Raw genomic sequence first — 25,409 nt, forward strand, 5'->3', positions numbered from 1 at the left:
TTGTACTCTGTCCCTTTATTTCTCAAGCCAGCTGATGCTTAAGGAAAATAGAAAAGAACCTACGTGAATATCAGGGCAGGTTCCCCGATATGTTATATTCATTTTTTTGCTTCCATGTCCATCCTTCAAATGTATTTACTCTAATTTAAAATGAACTTCTCAAAAAGTTCTGCTTTTTTGTTTGCTCTTTAACATTTATCATGTAACTTATTTTATGAATCTCAAATATGTACCTTACGCTTCTGATTTTGAAAGTGATATCACACAGTAAATAAACATACATGTATTATCTCAAGACTTATGGAAGTTTATTTTTCTAAAGTTTTTAGCATACAGACAACTATGTGAAGAATTATTTTTAATAATATGAATCATAATGATCCTTTCTTCTAAGAATGCTTTGCTTCTACTTCAATAACCTCTCTTTCCTTTTTGCTTTCAATCAAGACCATTATTTTTTCTTACTTTCTACACTACTCCTGAAATCTGAACTTTTCAACATTGCAAAAATATGCTTTACTTTTACATAAATTCCAAACATTATTAAATTTCAAGAATCTGTTAAACCACAGATGCCTGTTCAACTGGAATGTTGGGGGTCCCTGCTTTGTTAATAATGATGCAAAAAGGTCCTGGGATTCTAGAGTCCATTTGGACATTTTCTGAATGGCATCTAAAATTTCGTAGAGATTAAAAAAAAAAATCATCGACATTAATAGCAGCCCTGGTGAAACAGTTTACAGAAAATATTCAACTTATATTTCTTACTTTCCACCACACTAAACAATATGAGGGCAAATTTGTGCAAAAATAACATTTCACTCTACAAAAGAGCATCTACCTTTAATCCTTGTCTCTGCTTTCCCAGAAAATTTTAAATGTTTTTATTTTCTCTTCCTCCTTTCCTCCCTCCACCTGCCCTGCCCTGCTCTCTTCCTGCTCCCTGTCTCTAATAGGAAGGGCAAGCACAATGCTGAGCACTTGGGACGTTTTTACTTTTCACTTAACGTTGGCCCTTCAAAACGTTAAAAAAAATAAAAGTGCCTAGGGTATGTCTGAAAAGATCCTCATCAAATTTTTCCCCTCCTGGCCTCTGGCTATAGTGTGCAATTCTTTCAGCTTTGGTGTAATTTTCCTTTCGCTATTACCTGCTGAGGGTCCCTTTATGCTAACCACCTCTAATAAGGCTAGAGAAAAATTAAATGTAAACCTGATTTTTATGAATGTCCTAAGTGATCCAGTCAAATGTGCAGTAAGTACTGCATTTTATATTAAAGGTCCCTAAAGTATACCTTCCTTTGATAAAACTCAATTTTCATAGCTTTTAAAATATACACATATAATAATATCTTCTATCTTGAGAGAACAATTAAGACCATGAAATATGTATTTTTGATGAAATAAAAATTTCTCATTTAAATAAAAAGCTTTTACTTCAAAAGTTTTAGAACTAAACTTAAATATATTGTCAAAGTATTGAAATAATTCATATTTTTAATTTGACATTGCCCTAAAATTTTTCAAATAGGTGTTCAAGATACTGTTTCAATCACTAAGATGCATTTTAACAGTGACTTCTGAAGAAAATTCAACATATTAAAATAGAGATAAGGAAGAGTAACTATAATTTGCATAAAATGATATCTCCAAACTATAAAAAGATGGAAAAATACAAGATAATCACATGAATTTATAGCCCCCAAATTAGCCATGATTACATTTCATTTACATTATTCTTATATACTTTTTCTTGTATTCCAGATAAGAGAGGAATTAATAAGTAGATGTATTATTTGTATGCTTCTAAAGTTATTTTAAAATATAATTATTAAATAGATTGAATAGTATTACAAAATCCAAACATAACACAGAATGTTTTAATGAGAGTTTTGATTTTAAAATGTGTTTGCAATAAGGTTAAATCATACTTGTTTCAGTAGATATTTTTTAAAAGCTTACATTCAAAATAAGAAAATGAAACCACTGGTGAAACTTTCTGATAAGGACTTTTTAGCCTATGTTAAAGCAATTCAAATTTTGAAAGAATTTATAATGTATTTTAGAGCATTTCTACTTTTTTCTTGTGATATTATAACTGCATTCGTGAACCACACTTCTTTACAATTAATGACAATTTTTACTTAGAATATGAATAATCTATTTTATATTTGCAACATGTCTTTATTATGTTATATATAAATATATGTCTACATTATTTATCATACTCACAACATGTCTTTATATGTTTTTATTATAATTGCATGTGTGTGTGAATCTGATTTGAAACAGTGATGTTATCATAAATTCTCGAGTAGAATAAACATCATTTGGATTGATGACTGTTTCTAGGCAAACAATTACAGAAGAGTAAACAGATTTTTGTCTTTTGGTTAAACGCATATTAACCAATCACTTTTAAATTTGTGACAGTGAAGAATTGCTAAACCCGTGAACATCACAAACTGAATGGTCACAATATGCTTGTTGGTAATGATCTCGCTATGATAATCACATCAGCCAGGCACTTGGAACATTTTCTTCTATTTTTTCTTTAAATGGACTAGCCACTGTTATTGTAATTGTTCTTGCAAATTCTATTTAGTTGTAAATTTTCAGTAGACAGATACTATTGTGAGTGACCTAAATGAACTAGTAGCAATGACTTGAAAAGACATTAGTTGCATTGGATAACATATGCTATCAAGTGTCAGAAAAATGTAAATTCCAGTGTTCACTTTTGCAGTGGATTTGTATATTAATTGGGGCTGTCATTCATGTGCCATTATATCTCAGCAAACTCATCTTTAAATCATGTTACTAGAGGTAAGTCTTAATTGTTGCAGGCCACAGTTTCAATAACCACAAGAGAGAATAGAATAGATTAAAAACATGAATCTAACCATGAGGCATATATGTAGTAACTACTGTTTTTAATAGGTTTTTTGTTTATGTGTCTACAGTTTAATTTACTTTGAAGTAACTATAAAATTATTGGTTTTAAATGAGTTGGTAGATTACTTGAAATATTTTTAGTGAGTACTTTATCAATAGATTAAGTTTTTCAAAAAAATAAAAATTACTTTAAGAAGAGATAAGACAATCAAATGTGACTACTTCATTTTCAGCTGCTAATTGATTTTTAATCTTTGAAAGATCTTAATTCATTGAAAATGGCTTTTATTATAATAATTTACACCAGGTAATTTTCTAAGAATAGAATAATCAACACCTGTATGCCCATCACCCATATTTAACTCATCTTAGTAGTTTCATGTTGCTGAAATATTTTTAAGGAAAACACACAAAACATATTTGATCTGTCATATATATATATATGAGATCTGTCATAAATATGTATGCACACACATATATATGTACACACATTTCATACACATATATGTACACATATTTACACAAATATGTACACACATTTCATACACATATATATGTATGAAACTCCTATGCATGCATTCAATTAATTATCCTCCATTCCTCTCTACCAGGAGAAAATTACTACTCTTAAGATGCTATGTATTTTTCAAAATATGTTTTAATACTTCAGTAAATATGAGTTACATATCACATTATTCTGAGACTTATTTTTTCAGTCAATCATACATTTTAATAAATATTTAAGTGATATATTTTATATAATTTATTCACAGTAAGTAATGTATAGATGCTTATGATTAAGTTGCATTGCATTTGTTTTGTTTTCTAATGTTTACCAATATAAAGATATTGGAAAGGCATCACCTTGTTCATATATCCTTGCTGACAGTGCTGGATGTTGCCATGGAATTGGGTTTCGTGATATTAATTACAATAGATCTAAGAATGCATAGACTATTGGATATGCTTGACAATTAGATGCAAAATGAGCAAATAAGCATATAAATCAGAGAAACAGAGTGGACATCAGTGGACTGATTCACAGATATCTATGGCAGAGGCTAACTGATGACGAGGTTTTAGAAATGAAATATATAATCAGTCTACTTACAGTGCTGCCTCATGTATATAGAATGAAATGTATAGTTCTGGAGGACAGAGATATAATTCAGTTTGGCTTTGTAGGGATTCTCTGCCTCTTTCACAATTCCAAAACCTAAGTTATGTCACAGACTCAGTCACTCAAAGGTCAGGGTTTGCCTCCTTAAGAGGAATCTTTAATAGAGTCACAGGTATTTTATGTATCTTTTTGAAGACTTCCTCAGAGGTATCTGAGGCTATTTACCAGTATGACTGTTCTATGGTGAAAGAATGATATTCAGACATTTTAGGAGTTGCTGAATACTGGTTCTGAAAGTATACTTATTTCTGCAATGCTACTGATCCACCAGTAGAAATATAAGATTATTGAGGTCAGTTCAGGTGAGGCCACAAATACATCTTCCCTTTGATTTTGTTTTTTTTTTTTACCCACAATTCTTGAATATACAGTGTAGTTGATATATTTAGTAATAGCACAATTTTTACATTGGAGTAAGAGCTATTATGGAGGAAAATCCAATTGGAAGATCTTGTCATGCCCCTTTAGACCAATGGAGATTTTAAACTGACAGCAATTCTCTATTCCTATGGTACTTGTAGTGATTGGTGTCCCCTTGAAAGGACTGAAAGTTGCAGGGGTGGTGATTCCAAACATCCCTACTTACCTCACCAGATTGGACAATGCAAAAGCTAGATAGGGCACAGAAAATAAGATGAATGATAGAATATTGTTGGAAAATTAAACAGGATCTGATGCAAATTTCACCAATTCTAAAGGTTGGATCTCTATGAAGATAGATAAACAGAGCTCCTGGTACCTGAGTCCAGCTATGACATAGAAAATTAATTATTTTGTGTTCTAATTAGTGCAGCTCCACTTGAATTTGTCAGAATGCCTTTTTAAAGATATTTTGAAAGACCTAAATAAATAGATATCAATTTTTCTTAAATTGGCCTACCCATTCAATGAAATGCCAATCAAAATTGCTTGTTTGAATGTATATTTATATAGAATACAAGTTGATTTTAACAGAAGAAATTGCCAAAATATCTAAAGTTGCCGGAGATTAAATAGCCCTACTAGTATTGAGATATTTCAAAGGGAAGTAATTAAGATTTATGACTCTAGCACATGGATGAGTAACTGAACTAAAGCAACAGAACAGCAATAGAGAAATAGACATATCCATATGTGGAAACGTGATCTGCAACCAAGAAGGCACTACAGATCAGTGAGTGAAAGATGAACTTAATATGTAGCAGACATGGCTTATTTATATAAAAAAATAAGAATCTGAGTTTATTTTTTAAGTGTGTAAAGATTGAGATAAGAATACTTTACACCCATACTCATACATACAATATACCTGATGCATCTACATATAAAGAACATAATCTTAATTATTTTAAAAGGAAATATAGGGAAAAAACCCTTTCATCCTAGTGTAAAGAAAAGTTAAATAAGATGAAACTTGCAAACCATATACTAAATAATAAATTAATTCAAATATATTAAAATTAAGTTTTAGTACATATAACTTATAAAGGTGAAGTGTCTCTTTCAATCAGAACTTATATTCAATAAACACAACTAACAAAGATATTTTAAAAATCATATATAAGGATTCTTACAAAGCCACAAGAAGAAAAAACATTAAAGAGCAGATGCTGACTCAGCAAGATGGCAGAATAGGAATAGCTCAGGTCTGCAGCTCCCGGAGAGACGAACGCAGAAGGCAGGTGATTTCTGCATTTCCAACTGAGGTACCCAGTTCATCTCCCTGGTACTGGTTAGACAGTGGGTACAGCCCACGGAGGGCAAGCAGATGCAGGGTGGGGCACTGCCTCACCTGGGAAGTGCAAGGGGTCAGGGGCCTCCCTCCCCTAACCAAGGGAAGCCCAGAGGGACCTTGCTGTGAGGGACGGTGCTATCTGGCACAGATACTACGTTTTTCTCATGGTCATTGAAATCCACAGACCAGGAGGTTCCCTCAGGTGACTACACCACAAGGGCATTGGGTTTCAAGCAAAAAACTGGGTGGCCATTTGGGCAGACATTGAGCTAGCTGCAGGAGTTGTTTTTTTTTTTTTTTTTTTCGTATCCCAGTGGCACCTGAAACACCAGCAACACAGAACCCTTCACTCCCATGGAAAGGGGGCTGAAGCCAGGGAGCCAAGTGGTCTTGCTCAGCAGATCCCACCCCCACAGAGCCCAGCAACCTAAGATCCACTGGCTTGAAATTCTCACTGCCACCACAACAGTCTGAAGTCCACCTGGGATGCTGTAGCTTAGTTGAGGGAGGGGCGTCTGCCATTATTGAGGTTTGAGTAGGGAGTTTTCCCCTCACAGTGTGAACAAAGCCGCCAGGAAGTTCAGACTGGGGGGGCGCCCACCACAGCGCCTCAAAGCCACCGTAGCCAGACTGCCTCTCTAGATACCTCCTCTCTGGGCAGGGCATCTCTGAAAGAAAGGCAGCAGCCCCACTCAGGGGCTTATAGATAAAACTCCCATCTCCCTGGGACAGAGCACCTGAGGGAAGGGGCGGCTGTTGGCACAGCCTTAGCAGACTTAAACAAACGTTCCTGCTTGCCAGCTCTGAAGAGAGCAGTGGATCACCCAGTACAGTGCTCAAGCTCTGCTAAGGGACAGACTGCCTCAAGTGGGTCCAGGGCTCCCATATCTCCTGACTGGGAGACAACTCCCAGCAGTGGTCGACAGACACCTCATACAGGAGAGCTCTGGTTGGCCTCTGGCAGGTGCTCCTCTGGGATGAAGTTCCAGAGGAAGGAGCAGGCAACAATATTTGCCTTTCTGCAGCCTCCACTGGTGATACCCAGGCAAACAGGGTCCGGAGTGGACCTCCAGCAAACTCCAGCAGACCTGCAGAAGAGGGCCTGACTGTTAGAAGGACATCTAACAGACAGAAAGCAATAGCATCAACATCAACAGAAAAGACGAACACGTGAAAACTCCCTCTGAAGGTTACCAACAGCAAAGACCAAAAGTAGACAAATCCACAAAGATGAGGAAAAATCAGTGCAAAAAGGCTGAAAATTTTAAAAACCAGAATGCCTGTTCTTCTCCAAAGGATGGAAATTTCTCACCAGCAAGGGAACAAAACTGGATGGAGAATGAGTTTGACAAACTGACAAAAGTAGGCTTTAGAAGGTGGGTAATAACAAACTCCTCTGAGCGAAAAAAGCATGTTCTAACCCAATGCAAGGAAGCTAAGAACCTTGATAAAATGTTAGAGGAATTGCTAACTAGAATAACCAGTTTAGAGAAGAACATAAATGACCTGATGGAGCTGAAAACCACAGCACAAGAACTTTGTGAAGCACACACAAGTATCAATAGCTGAATAGATTAAGTGGAAGAAAGGATATCAGAGATTGAAGATCAACTTAGTGAAATAAAGCAAGAAGACAAGATTAGAGAAAAAAGAATGAAAAGGAACAAACAAAGTCTCCAAGAAATATGGGACTATGTGAAAAGACTAAACCTACATTTGATTGGCGTACCTGAAAGTGACAGGGAGAATGGAACCAAATTGGAAAACACACTTCAGGATATCATCTAGGAGAACTTCCCCACCTAGCAAGACAGGCCAACATTCAAATTCAGGAAATACAGAGAACACCACAAAGATACTCCTCAAGAAAAGCAACCCCAAGGCACATAATCGTCAGGTTCACCAAGGTTGAAATGAAGGAAAAAATGTTAAGGGCAGCCAGAGAGAAAGTTCGGGTTATCTACAAAGGGAAGCCCATCAGACTAACAGCGGATCTTTCTGCAGAAAACCCACAAGCCAGAAGAGAGTGCGGACCAATATTTAACATTCTTAAAGAAAAGAATTTTCAACCCAGAATTTCATATCCAGCCAAACTAAGATTCACAAATGAAGGAGAAATAAAATCCATTACAGCCAAGAAAATGCTGGGGGATTTTGTCACCACCAAGCCTGCCTTACAACAGCTCCTGAAGGAGGCACTAAACATGAAAGGAAAAACGGGTAACAGCCTCTGCAAAAACAAGCCAAAATGTAAAGACCATTGACACTATGAAGAAACTGCATCAACTAATGGGCAAAATAACCAGCTAGCATCATAATGACAGGATCAAATTAAACACATAACAAAATTAACTTTAAATGTAAATGGGCTAAATGCCCCAGTTAAAAGGCACAGACTGGCAAATTGTATAAAGAGTCAAGAACCATCAGTGTGCTGTATTCACGAGATGCATCTCATATGCAAAGACACATATAAGCTCAAAATAAAGGGATGGAAGAATATTTACCAACAAATGGAAAGCAAAAAAAAAAAAAAAAAAGAGAAATCAGGTGTTGCAATCCTAGTCTCTGACAAAACAGACATTAACCAACAAAAATCAAAAAGACAAAGAAGGGCATTATATAATGGTAAAGGGATCAAGGCAACAAGAAGAGCTAACTATCCCAAATATATATGCATACAATACAGGAGCACCCAGATTCATAAAGCAAGTACTTAGAGATCTACAAAGAGACTTAGACTCCAACACAATAATAGTGAGAGACTTTAACACCCCACTGTCAATATTAGACAGATCAATGAGACAGAAAATTAACAAGGACATTCAGGACTTGAACGCAACTCTGGACCAAGTGGACCTAATAGACATCTACAGAACTCTCGACCCCAAATCAACAGAATATACATTCTTCTTAGCACCACATAGCATTTATTCTAAAATCAACCACATAATTGAAAGTAAAACACTCCTCAGCAAATGCAAAAGAATGGAAATCATAACAAACAGTCTCTCAGACCACAGTGCAACAAACTAGAACTCAGGATTAAGAAACTCACTCAAAACGACACAACAACATGGAAACTGAATAACCTCCTCCTGAATGACTACTGGGTAAATAACAAAATCAGGCAAGAGAAAGAAATAAAGGGTATTCAAATAGGAAGAGAGAAAGTCAGGTTATCTCTGTTTGCAAATGACATGATTGTATATTTAGAAAACCCCATCGTCTCAGCCCAAAAACTCCTTAAGCTGATGAGCAACTTCAGCAAAATCTCAGGATACTAAATCCATGTGCAAAAGTCACAAGCATTCCTATTATAATAGACATTAATAGACAAACATTAATAGACAGAGAACCAAATCATGAGTAAACTCTCATTCATAATTGCTAAAAAGAGAATAAAATACCTAGGAATACAACTTACAAGAGACTGATGAACCTCTTCAAGGGGAACTACAAATCTCTGCTCAAGGAAATAAGAAAGGACACAAAAAAATGAAAAAACATTCCATGCTCATGGATAGGAAGAATCAATATTGTGAAAATGGCCACACTGCCCAAAGTAATTTACAGATTCAATGCTATTCCCATCAAGCTACCATTGAATCTCTTCACATTATTAGAAAAAAAAAACTACTTTAAATTTCGTATGGAACCAAAAAAGAGCCCATATACCCAAGACAATCCTAAGCAAAGGATCAAAGCTGGAGGCACCGTGCTACCTGACTTCAAACTATACTATAAGGATACAGTAACCAAAACAGCATGGTGCTGGTACCAAAACAGATATATAGACAAATGGAACAGAACAGAAGCCTCAGAAATAACGTCACACATCTACAACCATCTGATCTTTGACAAAGCTGACAAAAACAAGCAATGGGGAAAAGATTCCCTATTTAATAAATGGTGTTGGGAAAACTGGCTAGCCATATTCAGAACTCTGAAAATGGACCCCTTGCTTACACATTATACAAAAAGTAACTCAAGATGGATTAAAGATTAAAATGTAAGATCTAAAGTACATAAAAACTCTAGAAGAAAACCTAGGCAATATCATTCAGGACATAGGCATGGGCAAAGACTTCATGACTAAAACACCAAAAGCAATGGCAACAAAAGCCAAAATTGGCAAATGGGATCGAATTAAACAAAAGGGCTTCTGCACAGCAAAAGAAACTATCATCAGAGTGAACAGGCAACCTGCAGAATGGGAGAAAATTTTGCAATATATCCATCTGAGAAACGGCTAATATACAGAATCTACAAGGAACTTAAACAAATTTACAAGAAAAAAACAAACAATCCCATCAAAAAGTGGGCGAAGGATATGAACAGACACTTTTCAAAAGAAGACATTTATGCAGGCAACAAATATATGAAAAAAAGCTCATCATCACTGGTCATTAGAGAAATACAAATCAAAACCACAATGAGATGCCATCTCATGCCAGTTAGAATGGCGATCATTAAAAAGTCAGGAAACAACAGATGCTAGAGAGATGAGGAGAAAATGTGGAGAAATAGGAATGCTTTTACACCGTTGGTGGGAGTGTATGTTAGTTCAACCATTGTGAAAGACAGTGTGGTGATTCCTCAAGGATCTAGAACTAGAAATACCATTTGAGCCAGTAATATAATTACTGGGCATATACCCAAAGGATTATAAATCATTCTACTATAAAGACACATGCACACGTATGTTTATTGCAGCACTATTAATAATAGCTAAGACTTGGAACCAACCAAAATGCCCATCAGTGTTATACTGGAAAAAAAAAATGTGACACATATACACCATGAAATACTATGCAGCTATAAAAAAGAATGAGTTCCTGTTCTTTGCAGGGACATGGATGAAGCTGGAAACCATCATTCTTCGCAAACTAACACAAGAACAGAAAACCAAACACTGCATGTTCTCACTTATAAGTGGGAGTTGCCCAATGAGAACACATGGACACAGGGAGGGGAACATCACATACTGGGGCCTGTCAGGGGTTGGGGGGCAAGGGGAGGGATAGCATTAGGAGAAATACCTATGTAGTTGAGTAAATATATGTATATATATATATATATATATATATATATATATATATATATATGCAGATGCCATAATTAGGCATTTCTAAAAAGGCAAAATTAATCATCTCAAAATGTACATAAAATTGTTAAACTTCATATTATTATAAGAATGCAGGGAGACTACAATAAGATATAACTTTACACACAGCCTAAAATGGAACATTCTGAAAATGCCAATAAAAACATTTATTCCCTGCTAAGAATACAAAAATTATATTTTTCAAAAGAAATGAGAAAAATATAAATGTGATTTAGCAAATGTGACCATGTTTACCCAATGGTTCAACAATTCTACTTCTATGTATGTAACCTCAGACATACTAGTACTTGTGTATTTAGAGAAATATTTGAAAACTTTAATATCATTGTAGGTAAGACAAAAGAAGCAAATAGTCCAAATATCTATAACCAGTAGAATGATAAATGTTGGTATATATTTACTATTAAATATTGTATAAAAGTTAAAAATGAGCAACAGATACATGCATCAACAGGAATTACAAAATATTATGTTCAACAACAATTTCGGGAGACTCTACACAATATTGTTTTGCTTATATTAACATGGAAACTAAACAGCATTTTGTTCAGGCACACATACAAATAGCACTATAAACTAACAGCAAGATTAGTAAATAAAAATTTGAGATTTTTGACATAAGTGATTGGATGGGACAAATGAGGATGTGCTGGTACAAGCACAAATGTATCAGTGGTGATCAGCTGCCTTAGTTACATAATGAGCACATGTGTGCTCACTTTATTACATGTTGAATTACACATATCAAATAATTAATTTAATAAAAAGTAGCTTCTCACCTGTTTGTCAGATCCACACATGTTCCATTATTTTTGCAAGGTTCAGAGGAACATTCATTAATTTCAATTTCACACAGAGATCCAGAAAACCCAGGTCTGCAAATACACCTTTTAAACAAAAAATTTAGTAACTCCATTAGTATAGATGTATAAAATCAATGCTTCAACTAATTGTAGCATGGCAAGTTTTTAATAATTATAATTGGTGCTTAATTCACCAATTAAAATTCTATACCTGTATACATCTAGACACATAAACATGTATCTAGATACTTTTTAAGTTTTCTGTACCTGAAATTGTTGACCATATCTTCACAGTCACCATAATCCTGGCAGGAAAGGAAGAGGCACTCTTTCACATCAATTTCACAGTTTTTACCTTCAAATTCTGCAAAGAGTATGAGATGAGTATGGATGAGCAATCCTTGTTATAGAGTAAAAAAATCAGAATCAGTGGTAGTCTAAAGAATACGCTCATAATGGAGGTTAAAAAAGGAAAAAGAAAATAATTAATCTCAAGCTTCTCATAAAACTCCATTTCACATAATGTGTGCATAAAAACATGCCAGTTTCTAGATTAATGAGTTTAAATGAAATACTCAAGGGAGGAATACTCCACTAAATCCCCTGAGAAGGTAGAGATGTTGCTAATGTTGCTGTTGTTTTAAGGTATTTAAATGTTTGAACAAGAAGAATTGAAACGATCTGGAAAGCAAATGAATTAATGTGATGACCAATCTTAAAGTAAAATTGAGCTTCAATGATCAAATTTATTCAAGGCAGTTAGCAGATGAAGCAAATTATTTAATTGCTTTTTATATCCAAGTGATTCAAAGAAAACAAATTATTTTGATTCATAGCTACATAATCAGTCATCCATTTAAACACATGCCAGTTATATTAAAAAAAAGAACATGAAAGAAAATTATACAGGCTGATAAACAAGACAGTTGCAATTATTTCAACACATTTGTGTCAGAAAAAACCTGCATGATATCACTTTTTAAAATACAATGAAATATATTAATATTTATAATAGTTAAACAATTCTATGGTTATATATTAACTAAGTATAATAAAATATATGTGTAAAACCATTTTTCTTGTTAATATTTTTTCTGTACTAGTTCCAATATGTAAGAAACAAGATTTCCCTTTATTTTGCTTTTTCAGTGATATTACCAAGCACTAAATAAGTGCAGCCACATTATACAATATTCTAAATGTCAGTATGCAATCAGGCTAATTTAGTTTGAGGAACAAAGAGTCATTCAGGTTACTTTAAGAAAACTGTATTCATTGTTTGCATACACATAGACTGGAATTGGAACTAAGAAGCATTTAAAGGGAAGCATAGTCTAGCTACCCAGGAATAGCTGTCTGCCTTTTATAGTACATGTCCTTTATCCTTCTCATATCACTTTTTCTTCTCTTTCTATCACAAATATCTCAGCATGTTCAGTTTCAAATCACTTGTAATGTTGGCATGCGAGTGATATAGCACAGCTTTCTTGGTCTCTATGTCTATATTATGACATTTCAGCTTCAGCACCTACTTTTCAATGAAAAATTCCCTCGGTATTTTCTCACTCAGATTCCCACGATAGAACACGGAATTGACTGACCTATTTCATCTTTTCATATCATACCATGCCACAGTCAATGCCATTCTCTGTGGTGTCTACCATTGGATCAAACCGCAAACCTGCCTCCCGTTGCAATTTAACAGGGAGCTTGGTGTTACACCTTATAAAATCTGACTGCCTCTTTGGTAGTATATAATATGGAAAACTAAAAGTTACTTAATCCAAAAGAAAACAGAAAAAGAAACAAAGTACAGATACAACAAATAGAAAACAAATAGCTAGAAGGTGTATTTACAGCCACACATATCAAAAGTTATATTAAATATGATTTTTAAAAACGCCAATTTAAAGGTAGAGGCAGACTAAATAACAGAAGAAACTACAAGATATCTAAAAGAAATGTATTTAAAACATAACAACAATGATAGGTTAACATTTAAAAGATGGAATGATCACACACTATGAAACACTAATTGTAAGTAAGCTACCATACTTATGTGGCTAGCAGACCAGGTAGTCTTCAGGACAAGCAATTTTTTTTTTTTTATTATACTTTAAGTTTTAGGGTACATGTGCACATTGTGCAGGTTAGTTACATATGTATACATGTGCCATGCTGGTGCGCTGCACCCACTAACTCGTCATCTAGCATTAGGTATATCTCCCATTGCTACCCCTCCCCCCTCCCCCCACCCCACCACAGTCCCCAGAGTGTGATATTCCCCTTCCTGCGTCCATGTGATCTCATTGTTCAATTCCCACCTATGAGTGAGAATATGCGGTGTTTGGTTTTTTGTTCTTGCAATAGTTTACTGAGAATGATGGTTTCCAATTTCATCCATGTCCCTACAAAGGACATGAACTCATCATTTTTTATGGCTGCATAGTATTCCATGGTGTATATGTGACACATTTTCTTAATCCAGTCTATAATTGTTGGACATTTGGGTTGGTTCCAAGTCTTTGCTATTGTGAATAATGCCGCAATAAACATACGTGTGCATGTGTCTTTACAGCAGCATGATTTATAGTCATTTGGGTATATACCCAGTAATGGGATGGCTGGGTCAAATGGTATTTCTAGTTCTAGATCCCTGAGGAATCGCCACACTGACTTCCACAATGGTTGAACTAGTTTACAGTCCCACCAACAGTGTAAAAGTGTTCCTATTTCTCCACATCCTCTCCAACACCTGTTGTTTCCTGACTTTTTAATGATTGCCATTCTAACTGGTGTGAGATGATATCTCATAGTGGTTTTGATTTGCATTTCTCTGATGGCCAGTGATGATGAGCATTTTTTCATGTATTTTTTGGCTGCATAAATGTCTTCTTTTGAGAAGTGTCTGTTCATGTCCTTTGCCCACTTTTTGATGGGGTTGTTTGTTTTTTTCTTGTAAATTTGTTTGAGTTCATTGTAGATTCTGGATATTAGCCCTTTGTCAGATGAGTAGGTTGCGAAAATTTTCTCCCATGTTGTAGGTTGCCTGTTCACTCTGATGGTAGTTTCTTTTGCTGTGCAGAAGCTCTTTAGTTTAATTAGATCCCATTTGTCAATTTTGGCTTTTGTTGCCATTGCTTTTGGTGTTTTGGACATGAAGTCCTTGCCCACGCCTATGTCCTGAATGGTAATGCCTAGGTTTTCTTCTAGGGTTTTTATGGTTTTAGGTCTAACGTTTAAATCTTTAATCCATCTTGAATTGATTTTTGTATAAGGTGTAAGGAAGGGATCCAGTTTCAGCTTTCTACATATGGCTAGCCAGTTTTCCCAGCACCATTTATTAAATAGGGAATCCTTTCCCCATTGCTTGTTTTTCTCAGGTTTGTCAAAGATCCGATAGTTGTAGGTATGCGGCGTTATTTCTGAGGGCTCTGTTCTGTTCCATTGATCTATATCTCTGTTTTGGTACCAGTACCATGCTGTTTTGGTTACTGTATCCTTGTAGTATAGTTTGAAGTCAGGTAGTGTGATGCCTCCAGCACAGCTGAATTCTACCAGAGGTACAGGGAGGAACTGGTACCATTCCTTCTGAAACTATTCCAATCAATAGAAAAAGAGGGAATCCTCCCTAAATCATTTTATGAGGCCAGCATCATCCTGATACCAAAGCTGGGCAGAGACACAACCAAAAAAGAGAATTTTAGACCAATATCCTTGATGAACATTGATGCAAAAATCCTCAATAAAATACTGGCAAACCGAATCCAGCAGCACATCAAAAAGTTTATCCACCATGATCAAGTGGGCTTCATCCCTGGGATGCAAGGCTGGTTCAATATACGCAAATCAATAAATGTAATCCAGCATATAAACAGAGCCAAAGACAAAAACCACATGATTATCTCAATAGACGCAGAAAAAGCCTTTGACAAAATTCAACAACCCTTCATGCTAAAAACTCTCAATAAATTAGGTATTGATGGGACGTATTTCAAAATAATAAGAGCTATCTATGACAAACCCACAGCCAATATCATACTGAATGGGCAAAAACTGGAAGCATTCCCTTTGAAAACTGGCACAAGACAGGGATGCCCTCTCTCACCGCTCCTATTCGACATAGTGTTGGAAGTTCTGGCCAGGGCAATCAGGCAGGAGAAGGAAATAAAGGGTATTCAATTAGGAAAAGAGGAAGTCAAATTGTCCCTGTTTGCAGACGACATGATTGTTTATCTAGAAAACCCCATCGTCTCAGCCCAAAATCTCCTTAAGCTGATAAGCAACTTCAGCAAAGTCTCAGGATACAAAATCAATGTACAAAAATCACAAGCATTCTTATACACCAACAACAGACAAACAGAGAGCCAAATCATGAGTGAACTCCCATTCACAATTGCTTCAAAGAGAATAAAATACCTAGGAATCCAACTTACAAGGGATGTGAAGGACCTCTTCAAGGAGAACTACAAACCACTGCTCAAGGAAATAAAAGAGGATACAAACAAATGGAAGAACATTCCATGCTCATGAGTAGGAAGAATCAATATCGTGAAAATGGCCATACTGCCCAAGGTAATTTACAGATTCAATGCCATCCCCATCAAGCTACCAATGACTTTCTTCACAGAATTGGAAAAAACTACTTTAAAGTTCATATGGAACCAAAAAAGAGCCCGCATCGCCAAGTCAATCCTAAGCCAAAAGGACAAGCAATATTTTTAATTTGCCTTGTTTTTCTTACTCAATTCTCAGAGCCTGCAAATGAATCTCTGAAGTTACATTTTTGTAATTCGTTCATACGCTAGGTGTTGTATCTTCAGCTTTAGGAACAAAATTAAAATGAATTACTTCCAAGTTATTATGGCTCTCCTCATTTTAGGCGAGCAAGTTGTAATTGTTCCAACATGCTTCATCATTCTTCAATCGCCATTGCTGTTTTCTATATTTAGGTTGTAAATGCCATAGTACAGATATAAACAACTTAGATTCTATTTTCAAAAGATGTTTAATTCTTTAAGTATTTGTTTGAGGTTAGATTTTTCACAAGTTAAAAATTGAGAAAGTTGAGTGCATTTCACCATTTCTACTTTAAGTCTGGTTAGTTTTCTCTGGGAGGCAGGGCATTTTGACACTAAAATGATTCTTAGAAATGTTCTTTTGAGGCAGTGGAACTCAGGGGCACTGACTGGCTATAAAGAAGTGCCAGTGAGCCTCCATGATTTCAGCTGTGCTGATGAATCAGAACACTCAGGGCCCAGGACCTTGGGTAGCTCACAGGATAACCTTGTCTCCTGTGATTTTGTCATATTTATTAAGTTTGACATTTCTAAGATGGAGTTTTGTTACCAGCTAGCAACATATGTCAATGGGTTGAGGAAATGAGATTGCCGAAATGCAGCAGACATTGGGAGAAAACATAACATGTGGATTGCATTCAATATAAAGCAAAGCTTTGCTGAGATAGCCTATGTTTTGGGGATTTTAAGAGCGAAGTATGCATACAGTCACGTGCTGCATAACAACATTTTGGTCAATGACAGACCACATTTCTAATGACAATGATCTACAAATATTATAATGGACCTATAAATGCAGTAGGCTATCTCATCTAGGTTTGTGTTAGGGCACTATGTTGTTCACACAACAAAATTGCCTAGTGATATATTTCTCAGGATATATCCCCATTTTTAAGCAATACATGACTGTATACTTAATCCCAAACTACATATTCTATAATCCTTAGCGTTAGAAGTTGATATTCATTTCTGTGAAAGGTACTTGTTTTGAATATATGAAGTTACAGGTAAGAAACTGCCCAAACAGAAAGTTTATTGTTACTAATTTTATGCTGTTCCCATGTTCTTTATTCCTACTCAGAACTATTCGGTTGGCCGTACTTTGTTAACTGCAGGGAGGATCTTTACATGCATAAAAGTGAAGCTTCTTAAATGGATACTGTCTTGATCCTTTTCTTACACTGTCTCATCTCTGTATGGCTATAACAAATACACACGAATGGTCAGTAAATGATATTTTTATACTTCTGCACTCATTCCTCCAAAATACACAAAATTGATTTTTAAAGCCTACTGCTCAAATTTAAGATCTAAATCAGTCTGGATTGTAGGTATTATTTTTTTAAATCACTTAATATTTTCTCTTTTCTAACAAATTCAGCCTTTTTGCACTTTATGCTCTAGAAGGTAATGTATGGAACAGAGTACAATAATGAAATTTTCATAAAAATCATTTTACATAGCATTTTATCATTCACGACTATATTTTAACAATCTCCACTTCAGAATTCGTATTAGTTGGAGTAATTTGAAATGAATGTAAATAGGGAAAAATACTAGTGTATACCATAGCATGAATTCACACAAGGTAGTTAAAAATCATGTATTTTTAAATAAAAACTCAAACACTTAAAAATGTTTTTCTTTCAAAAGTATTAAATGTATTATTTCTATTTATTCTTAATTAAATAATCTAATTTCTCTGGATTTAAAAGCTTGATAAAAAGAAAACAAAAAAACACCTCATAAGTTTTTCTTAGCAAGTCAGATTTTTTTAAAAAATATTATTTTATTTAAAAATATTTGTATTCAAATATTAACATTTTCTAAAATAATGAACCAATATAAGAAATTCTTTAAATTTAACTTTAAAAACTATGAAATATGAATATACAGAACTAATATTTCCAATAGTCTCTAATAAGATTTTTAACATCTATTTTTAAAGTGAACTTAAAAAAAAGAAGAGCTAATATTTTAGAATGTAATAAATATTTAACATGTTTTATGTTTAATTATGTATGTATTTTCTTTAAGGAATTTTCTAAATTCAAATTTCTACAGCTATTAACCTTAATAGGTATGTGCTACAACATGGGTACATGTTTTTAATTGTCAACAGGAGTAATTTCTAATTTATACAAACTATTTTGTCAAATGACACATTTATTTGGTGTTTGTACTTGTATACCTTGGGTAATGTGGAATTAACATAATGATAGTATATATACTGGAGTAATAGACACATTTAAATGCAAGTACTTGTCTCCCGTGATACTGCAATTCCATCAAGCGTAGGATCCCAATTATAAATCAATAGCACATGTAAATGATCTGATTCTGCTCTCACTGCAGCTCCTTGTGAGGCATCTTTGCCACATTTTAATCCTGTCATTTAAAGAAACTTCTGTTCCTTTCACCTTGAAGACATACAAAGTAGCTATTTTAGAAACTAAGCTCTTTACATTAAATTAAGAAGTATTTGATAGGGTAATTTTTTGCCTATAAACTGAGAAAGTGGAGTAATTCAAAGTAGAAAGCTAAAGAACCATTCATAAAAAGAACATTAGAAAAGAAATTATTTAATTCTTGACATATATTTCTAGGCTAGACACACACATGCTAACATAATATTTCTACTGTATGCTACAAACACACACATTCTCATGCATTTCATTTGAAGTCGTCTTTACCTTCTTAATCTTCATGCGGTTTTGTGGTATTTATTATTTTTTTTTATTATTATTAGAGACAAGGTCCTGCTCTGTTGCCTAAGCTGAAATGCAGTGGTGTGATCATAGCTCACTGTAACCTTAAACTCCTTTGCTCTAGTGATCCCGCCTGTTTTAGCCTCCTGAGCAGTTAGGACTGCAGGCATGAACCACCACGCACTGCTAATTTTTTTTAAATTTTTTTGTAGAGATACTATGTTGACCAAGCTGGTCTGGAGCTGTTGGCCTCAAGCAATCCTCCTGCCTTAGTCTCCCAAAGTGCTGTGATTACAAGTGTGAGCTATTGTGCCTGGCCCTCAAGTGATATATTTTATATTTGATTTCTACCAGCTTGAAGTTGAAACCAGTTTATTCAACCTTTCCCACTTAATTAACTCTTTGCCTTCGCTATATGTTTTAGCCATTACTCTAATGGCCATAAACATATAAATAAAAACATGAACTTAGTTAAGAAGTGAGATATATTGGTAACCCAGCTGAGAGGGATACCAGACAGTTCACAAAATTGAAGAAAGAACTGTAAGTTCTGCCAGGATTCCTTCCCCAAACACTTCTATCCTACTATATACAGATCATCTCCACATGAAGAGAACATGGTAGTTGACTGTACTGATTGAAAACATCTGGCAGAAAGAGAAGGCCTCTTCTCTCAGCATCAACTCTAAAGAAGGGGTCTGAATGCCAATATTCCACTCACATGCATGCCCAGACTTAGGTAAATCATAGTTACCATGGGGATGGAATTTACTATGTGTCTTAGCTTGGGTTGTTCCAAAAAAAAAAAAAAAGTCTGAGATAATGATTTTCTCACAAGTAGTTTATTTGAGAGGTGATCCCAGATCCCAGGAATTATTGCAAGGGAGTGGAAAATAAAGCAGGGAAGACCGTGGTTTAATGAGCACATAATTGTGGGCAACTGAGGCTTCATATGCTGGAGACTCTTATAAATCATGCGAAACATAACTAAAAGTTGTCAACAGAAATGAGAAAGCAGTATTATGTATCCACAACTTGTCATCCCTTGTGCATATTTCTGGCATAAATGTGGAAGTGATGCAAGATTTTTCTCAGCCCGTTTGGCAGACTCGTGGGAGGGGTGCCCCATCTACTTGGTCCATTATGCTCAAGCTTTTGGGGGAGGGAGCACATATGCCAGCAAGTGCAGGACCTGGCTGGCCACTCCAGGTGCCGAAACAGGAGCAAGCTCCACACGGGCCCCCAGCCTGACCAGGTGTGTTGCCTTGGCGGGAACATGGTGGAACCTAGGTGAGGGTGCCTGTGACACCGAAGCCCCAGAGGGGATTTTACGGTGCTCCTTTAATTCCACCATTCACAGACAGCAGTGTGTTAGCAGCTCAGTTGGTGCCTTGCCTCGTCACATGGGGTGGCTGCCCTCCACCGGGGAGGGCAAAGGGCTGGTTGGACAGCCTTTCTGGGTACCCACACTCAGTGGGTCCCAAGCTCTTGTCCAGTGTCCAAGAAGAATGAGGTCATGCAGATGATTGAAGGGTAGTGAAGGTGGAGAATTTTATTGAGTGATGAAAACAGGTCTCAGAGGAGAGGGGAGCTGGAGAGGGTACAGGAAGGACAGGTCATCTTCCTGTACAACCTGAAGTCAGGCTGTCTCTTCCCCAAAGTCAGGCCATCTCATCTTCTACTGACTGAGTCTGGGGTTTCTATAGACACAGGATGGGGAGTGCTTGCTGATTGGTTTGTGAGTGTGCAAAAGTTAAAGTGAAGACAAGACTCAAAGGTGGGTACAACAATGTGGAAAACCAATTAGGAAAGGGCAGGTATATGTAAAATAGGTGAAGGGTGGGGATCAATCAGAGGAAAGTGCACCAAACAGGAAGACAAGTTCTCAATCCTGTCTGAGAATTTAACTTATAGCTTGGCTTTCAAGCTTTAAACCGGCATTGGCTTGGAGGTGATGTTTCACCGGGTACCCACCCTTATCTGTCTAGGCATTTGGCTGCCTCCTGTCACTATCAAAAGCTTTTACTGCATTGTACTTTAATGGTTAACTAACTGATATGTCTCTCCCTTAAACTTTCAATTCCTTGAGGGCATATCTTCACCATGTTTAATTTTTCCAGAACCTATCTCAAGACTTGACACATCATAGGAAATCAATATGTTTGTTGAATCAGTTAATATTTTTAAAATTTCTAGAACACTAACAACATGCAGTTACAAGATAGATATGTATTTGTGTATGGAGTACAGTTTATAGAGGCAAAAAATGTTGGTTACAATAAAATAAATTTCTAGGTGTGTAAATTCATTACATACTAAATAATCAAAGCTAACACTATTGAGGTGTCAAAAATAAAACCCATTTGTTTATAGAAATCTCATAAAATGTGCCTTCCTATGTGTTATTTTTCTATTTATTAAAGCTAATTTCTTACAGATATCGTGCCTATTTTCTTACAGATATTGTGCCAAACTAATACGATTTTATATAAAATAACCATATTGAATTATTACTGTCACATGCTCTTTTGCCTCCTCATTTTCCTGTAGAAAATGTTCATTATTCATAGAGACCCAATTAGTCACCTCATTTTTAGTCAGAAGACAGAAGCTTTGCCCTTTATTTATCTCACAAAGCAGGATCACAATAGTTCTGGTGCTTAACTATACCGATAATTTTTTAAGTAGCTTACTTTGCTAAAAGGATTAGATTATTTTTACTATATATATATTTTTTACTATATGTATATTTTTACTATATATTTCAATCACGCTAACCAAAATAGCTTACCTGCTAAGCATGCAGTCTGACGTAAACCCAAAAGTATCAATTATTCTACTTGCTGGTCCTTCAGAGTGAATTTGAATGTCATTTCTAATATAGTTTTCTAACATACAGTCGCATTGTTACTCTGGCTGAAATTTTACCTATACTCATATTTATCTAGTGAGAGACCCTACAGACTGACTAAAAACTGTGAAAACAAATTCAGAAATACATACGCTGAATCCTTAGCCTAAAGCCTTAAATTTCTACTCTTACCACCTGTCCTATTTTAGTCAATTGACAAACATCAACAACTTCCAAAGAGATCCAGTGGAGCTTCCAAATCATATCTGTAGATGTTAAGTCTTGGAATTCTTTGTAGTTCTAAATGTTGATACTTGTGAGAATTAAATTTGATAAAATATTTTCTTTTAAAAACAATATACTGGCTTTGACATAGAACCTATTTTAAATAAAGCTATTAAAGTAACCCAGTCAAAGCTTCTAAAATGTTGCATAGTCAACTTTTGAATTTTCTGAGGTGGTTTTTAAAAGCAATGTTACAGCCTTTAATTTTTCATCTGCTACAGAACTTAAAACTACTAAAGACACATTATTACAGTATTCAGATCTGATTTACAGAAACATACTCCACAATTAGGTTTAGAAAAACATAGATGCAAATTAGTTAAAAAATGATGTGCACTTCAAGTATCTCTTTGTACTGAATCACAATCACAAAGGAATAAACACATAATTCACTGTGTTTACCTGCCACTCTTGCCAAAGCTCTGATTTGGCTTACGTACAATAATAAAATACTAAGGGGAAATAAGATTTCATTTATTTAATAATAGTGAAATCTAGATTCTCCCCATGACATCTTTGTCAATGTTCAATGGGACAGCAGATATCATTACTAGTTCAATATATGACTAGAGGGTTTTAAAATGTTTCCAAACTTTCTTTCCCTAACCCCGTAGCAGGAAAGAAATATCACTATATTTTATAAATTTATTAAATGCATTTATAAATAGCAAAAGAATTTTTAAAATATTAAGGTTTGAAAACAATGCCCACTTTGCAGAAAATTATCTCTGGTGAAAACAAAGGAAGTTTGTCTAAAGTGAATAAATATACTATGGCCTCCTCAATAAATATTTATATTCTGAGATTTTTTTTCTATTTTACTTAGCCTACTTATACTCTCAGAAATAATAATATGTTTCTTACATTCTTAGAAATGTAAGTAGGCTAAGTAAAATATTCTACGTAGTAGAATGTTTAGAATTGTTCTACTAAATAAATTAGCTTCACTGATATTGAATAATTTTCAACAAGTTTCACTCTCGGTGCTTGCTAAAAGGAAAACTATTTACTTGTTTGAATTATGTTCTTCATAATTACTAAATTTTTCTGGGCATCAAATGCTCCCCTTGTATTTTTTCGTTTTTTTCTTCTCTATCTTGTTTTTCCTGTCTCATTCTTGAAAATATTCTCTCATATGCTCTATAAAGCCCATGCTGTTTTTGCAAAATCAATTACTGATGGCTTTCTAGCTTTTAGTTTTAATCCTTCAGAAGGCCCAGAAGTTTCTGTCATGTATACAGGTTCAAGGACTTGCTTCAATATCCTTAAAAAACAATAACATCTTAAGGAAGTTTTAATGCAAAACAAATGGAAATAGCTTTGAATAAGATGTCTGTTTAATGTCATCTAAGCTGACTTTTTTGAACAGAAGAGTAAATAAGTGATATCCTTATTATTAAGAGACTCCCTTAAGGGCCAATGAGAGGCAGGAAAACATGAAACCACAGTGAGTATTAGAAAATAAATTGCAGTTTTGGACCTCCAAACACAATGTGTTTTTTATATTATGCTTATGACACATCTAGTTATTCTGAAAACCGGCCATGTGTTTTGGAGCAGAAGCATTTCCACTGAAGATGGTAATTGCTTATGAGTAGCCATTGATACATGAACAGTGAACATGTACCTAAACCACTGTGCATTAATAAGACTTTCTTCACTTGCATATGAAGAGACCCCAATCAAGAAAGTTTAATGATATAAGCAGAGTTATTGGCTGATATGACCCAGAAAGCCAGAAATATCCTGGCTTCAGATACGGCTGGATCCAGGAGCTCCAATAGTATTTTTTGAACTGCTCATTCTTTCTTGCATAGGATTTCTCTCTTGAGACAAAGTAGCCACCAAAGTTATGTGATTGTAACTAAACAATCTAAGTCGAAAGAAGTAATATTTTGATAGCTCCAGAAGAAAATGTACAATAGGGCATTTCATTACCCCCAATTATACCTATGCCCATCTCTAACTAACTGCTATTGTCATGAACACTACATGAACAGGATTGTTCAGAAAAGAGAAACTGTTATTAAAGGAGAGACAACTTCTGAAAGAAAAAAAAGGGCCAAAAAGCTATAAAGCTTCACTCTTTTCCCTCTTCCCAATGGTTAATTCTTAGATTAACTCCTTTGGTGCATTTCTCTAATATATTTTTATAACTGGATTTGAAGTTAGATAGTCCCCTACCCACAATGTACATAGGATTTTTCCAACCCATTTTAGGAGGCCATCATCCCATAGGCACAATAAATACACAAACTAATTAAGTAATTATTTAAAAACAATAAAATCCATATTAGCTCTTACCTTCTCTACAAATACAATGCTGATTTGCGTCTACCAAAGCTAAGCATGTTGAGTTGTTTCTGCAAGGGTTATGAAGTAGGTCACAAGGGTTATAGCGTTGGTGGCAAAATTGTCCAGTATAAAGGGGTGGGCACAGACATACAAATTGTCCAGGGATGGTAGATTCATGACAAAGACCTCCATTCATGCATGGATCAGAGTCGCATTCATTTATTTCTTCACTACAGTTCTGTCCAGTCCATCCAGATGTACACTCACATCTGAAATAAAATATTAAAATTTTTAGAAGTGTGAACTCTTTTTCAAGTTTATTTTTTGTATTTTTAATTACTCCCTTGAACTAATAGTATGTGGTGCTTTTAAATTTATAACAGGACTAATAAATAATACATAGTTTTAAAATATTGTTTGCCTAATTTCCTGTGACAATATAATATATATTACCATAAAACTTACCACATTGGCTGAAATAAGATTTTAAAAGCATTAACAAATTTCTAACATAGTTAGGCCTCTGAGACATGTCAGAGAACAACTATTGACCTAAATCACCAATTGAGCAAAATTTTCCTATGAATTATTTAATATAAATTTTACAGATGAGATCACTATTTATAAGCCTTAAATGCTATTTAATTCAGCGTCCTTAGCAATATGTGAAATTCTTGTCATCACCAGAGTATATAACAAGGTGTTACTTTATGTTAAGCATCTGTTTTTGGCTTTGTGTGTGTGTTGAATCACT

The 25,409-nt window shown here is 35.0% G+C and overlaps 1 protein-coding gene across 1 annotated transcript in view; it reads right to left on the bottom strand.

Moving 5' to 3' along the window:
• The window catches only part of LOC100974207 (eyes shut homolog), a 1,877,183-nt gene that overhangs the window by 1,080,915 nt on the left and 770,859 nt on the right, over positions 1-25,409 (bottom strand). The window contains exons 15-17 of the mRNA XM_063605324.1: positions 24,665-24,924; positions 11,985-12,081; positions 11,694-11,801 (exon numbers count right to left, since the gene is read on the bottom strand). Of these exons, the coding sequence (XP_063461394.1) occupies positions 11,694-11,801; positions 11,985-12,081; positions 24,665-24,924 (465 nt within the window). The remainder of the gene's footprint in view (positions 1-11,693; positions 11,802-11,984; positions 12,082-24,664; positions 24,925-25,409) is intronic.

This window comes from Pan paniscus, chromosome 5 (assembly GCF_029289425.2).
Source record: "Pan paniscus chromosome 5, NHGRI_mPanPan1-v2.0_pri, whole genome shotgun sequence".
Taxonomy (NCBI): Eukaryota; Metazoa; Chordata; class Mammalia; order Primates; family Hominidae; genus Pan; species Pan paniscus.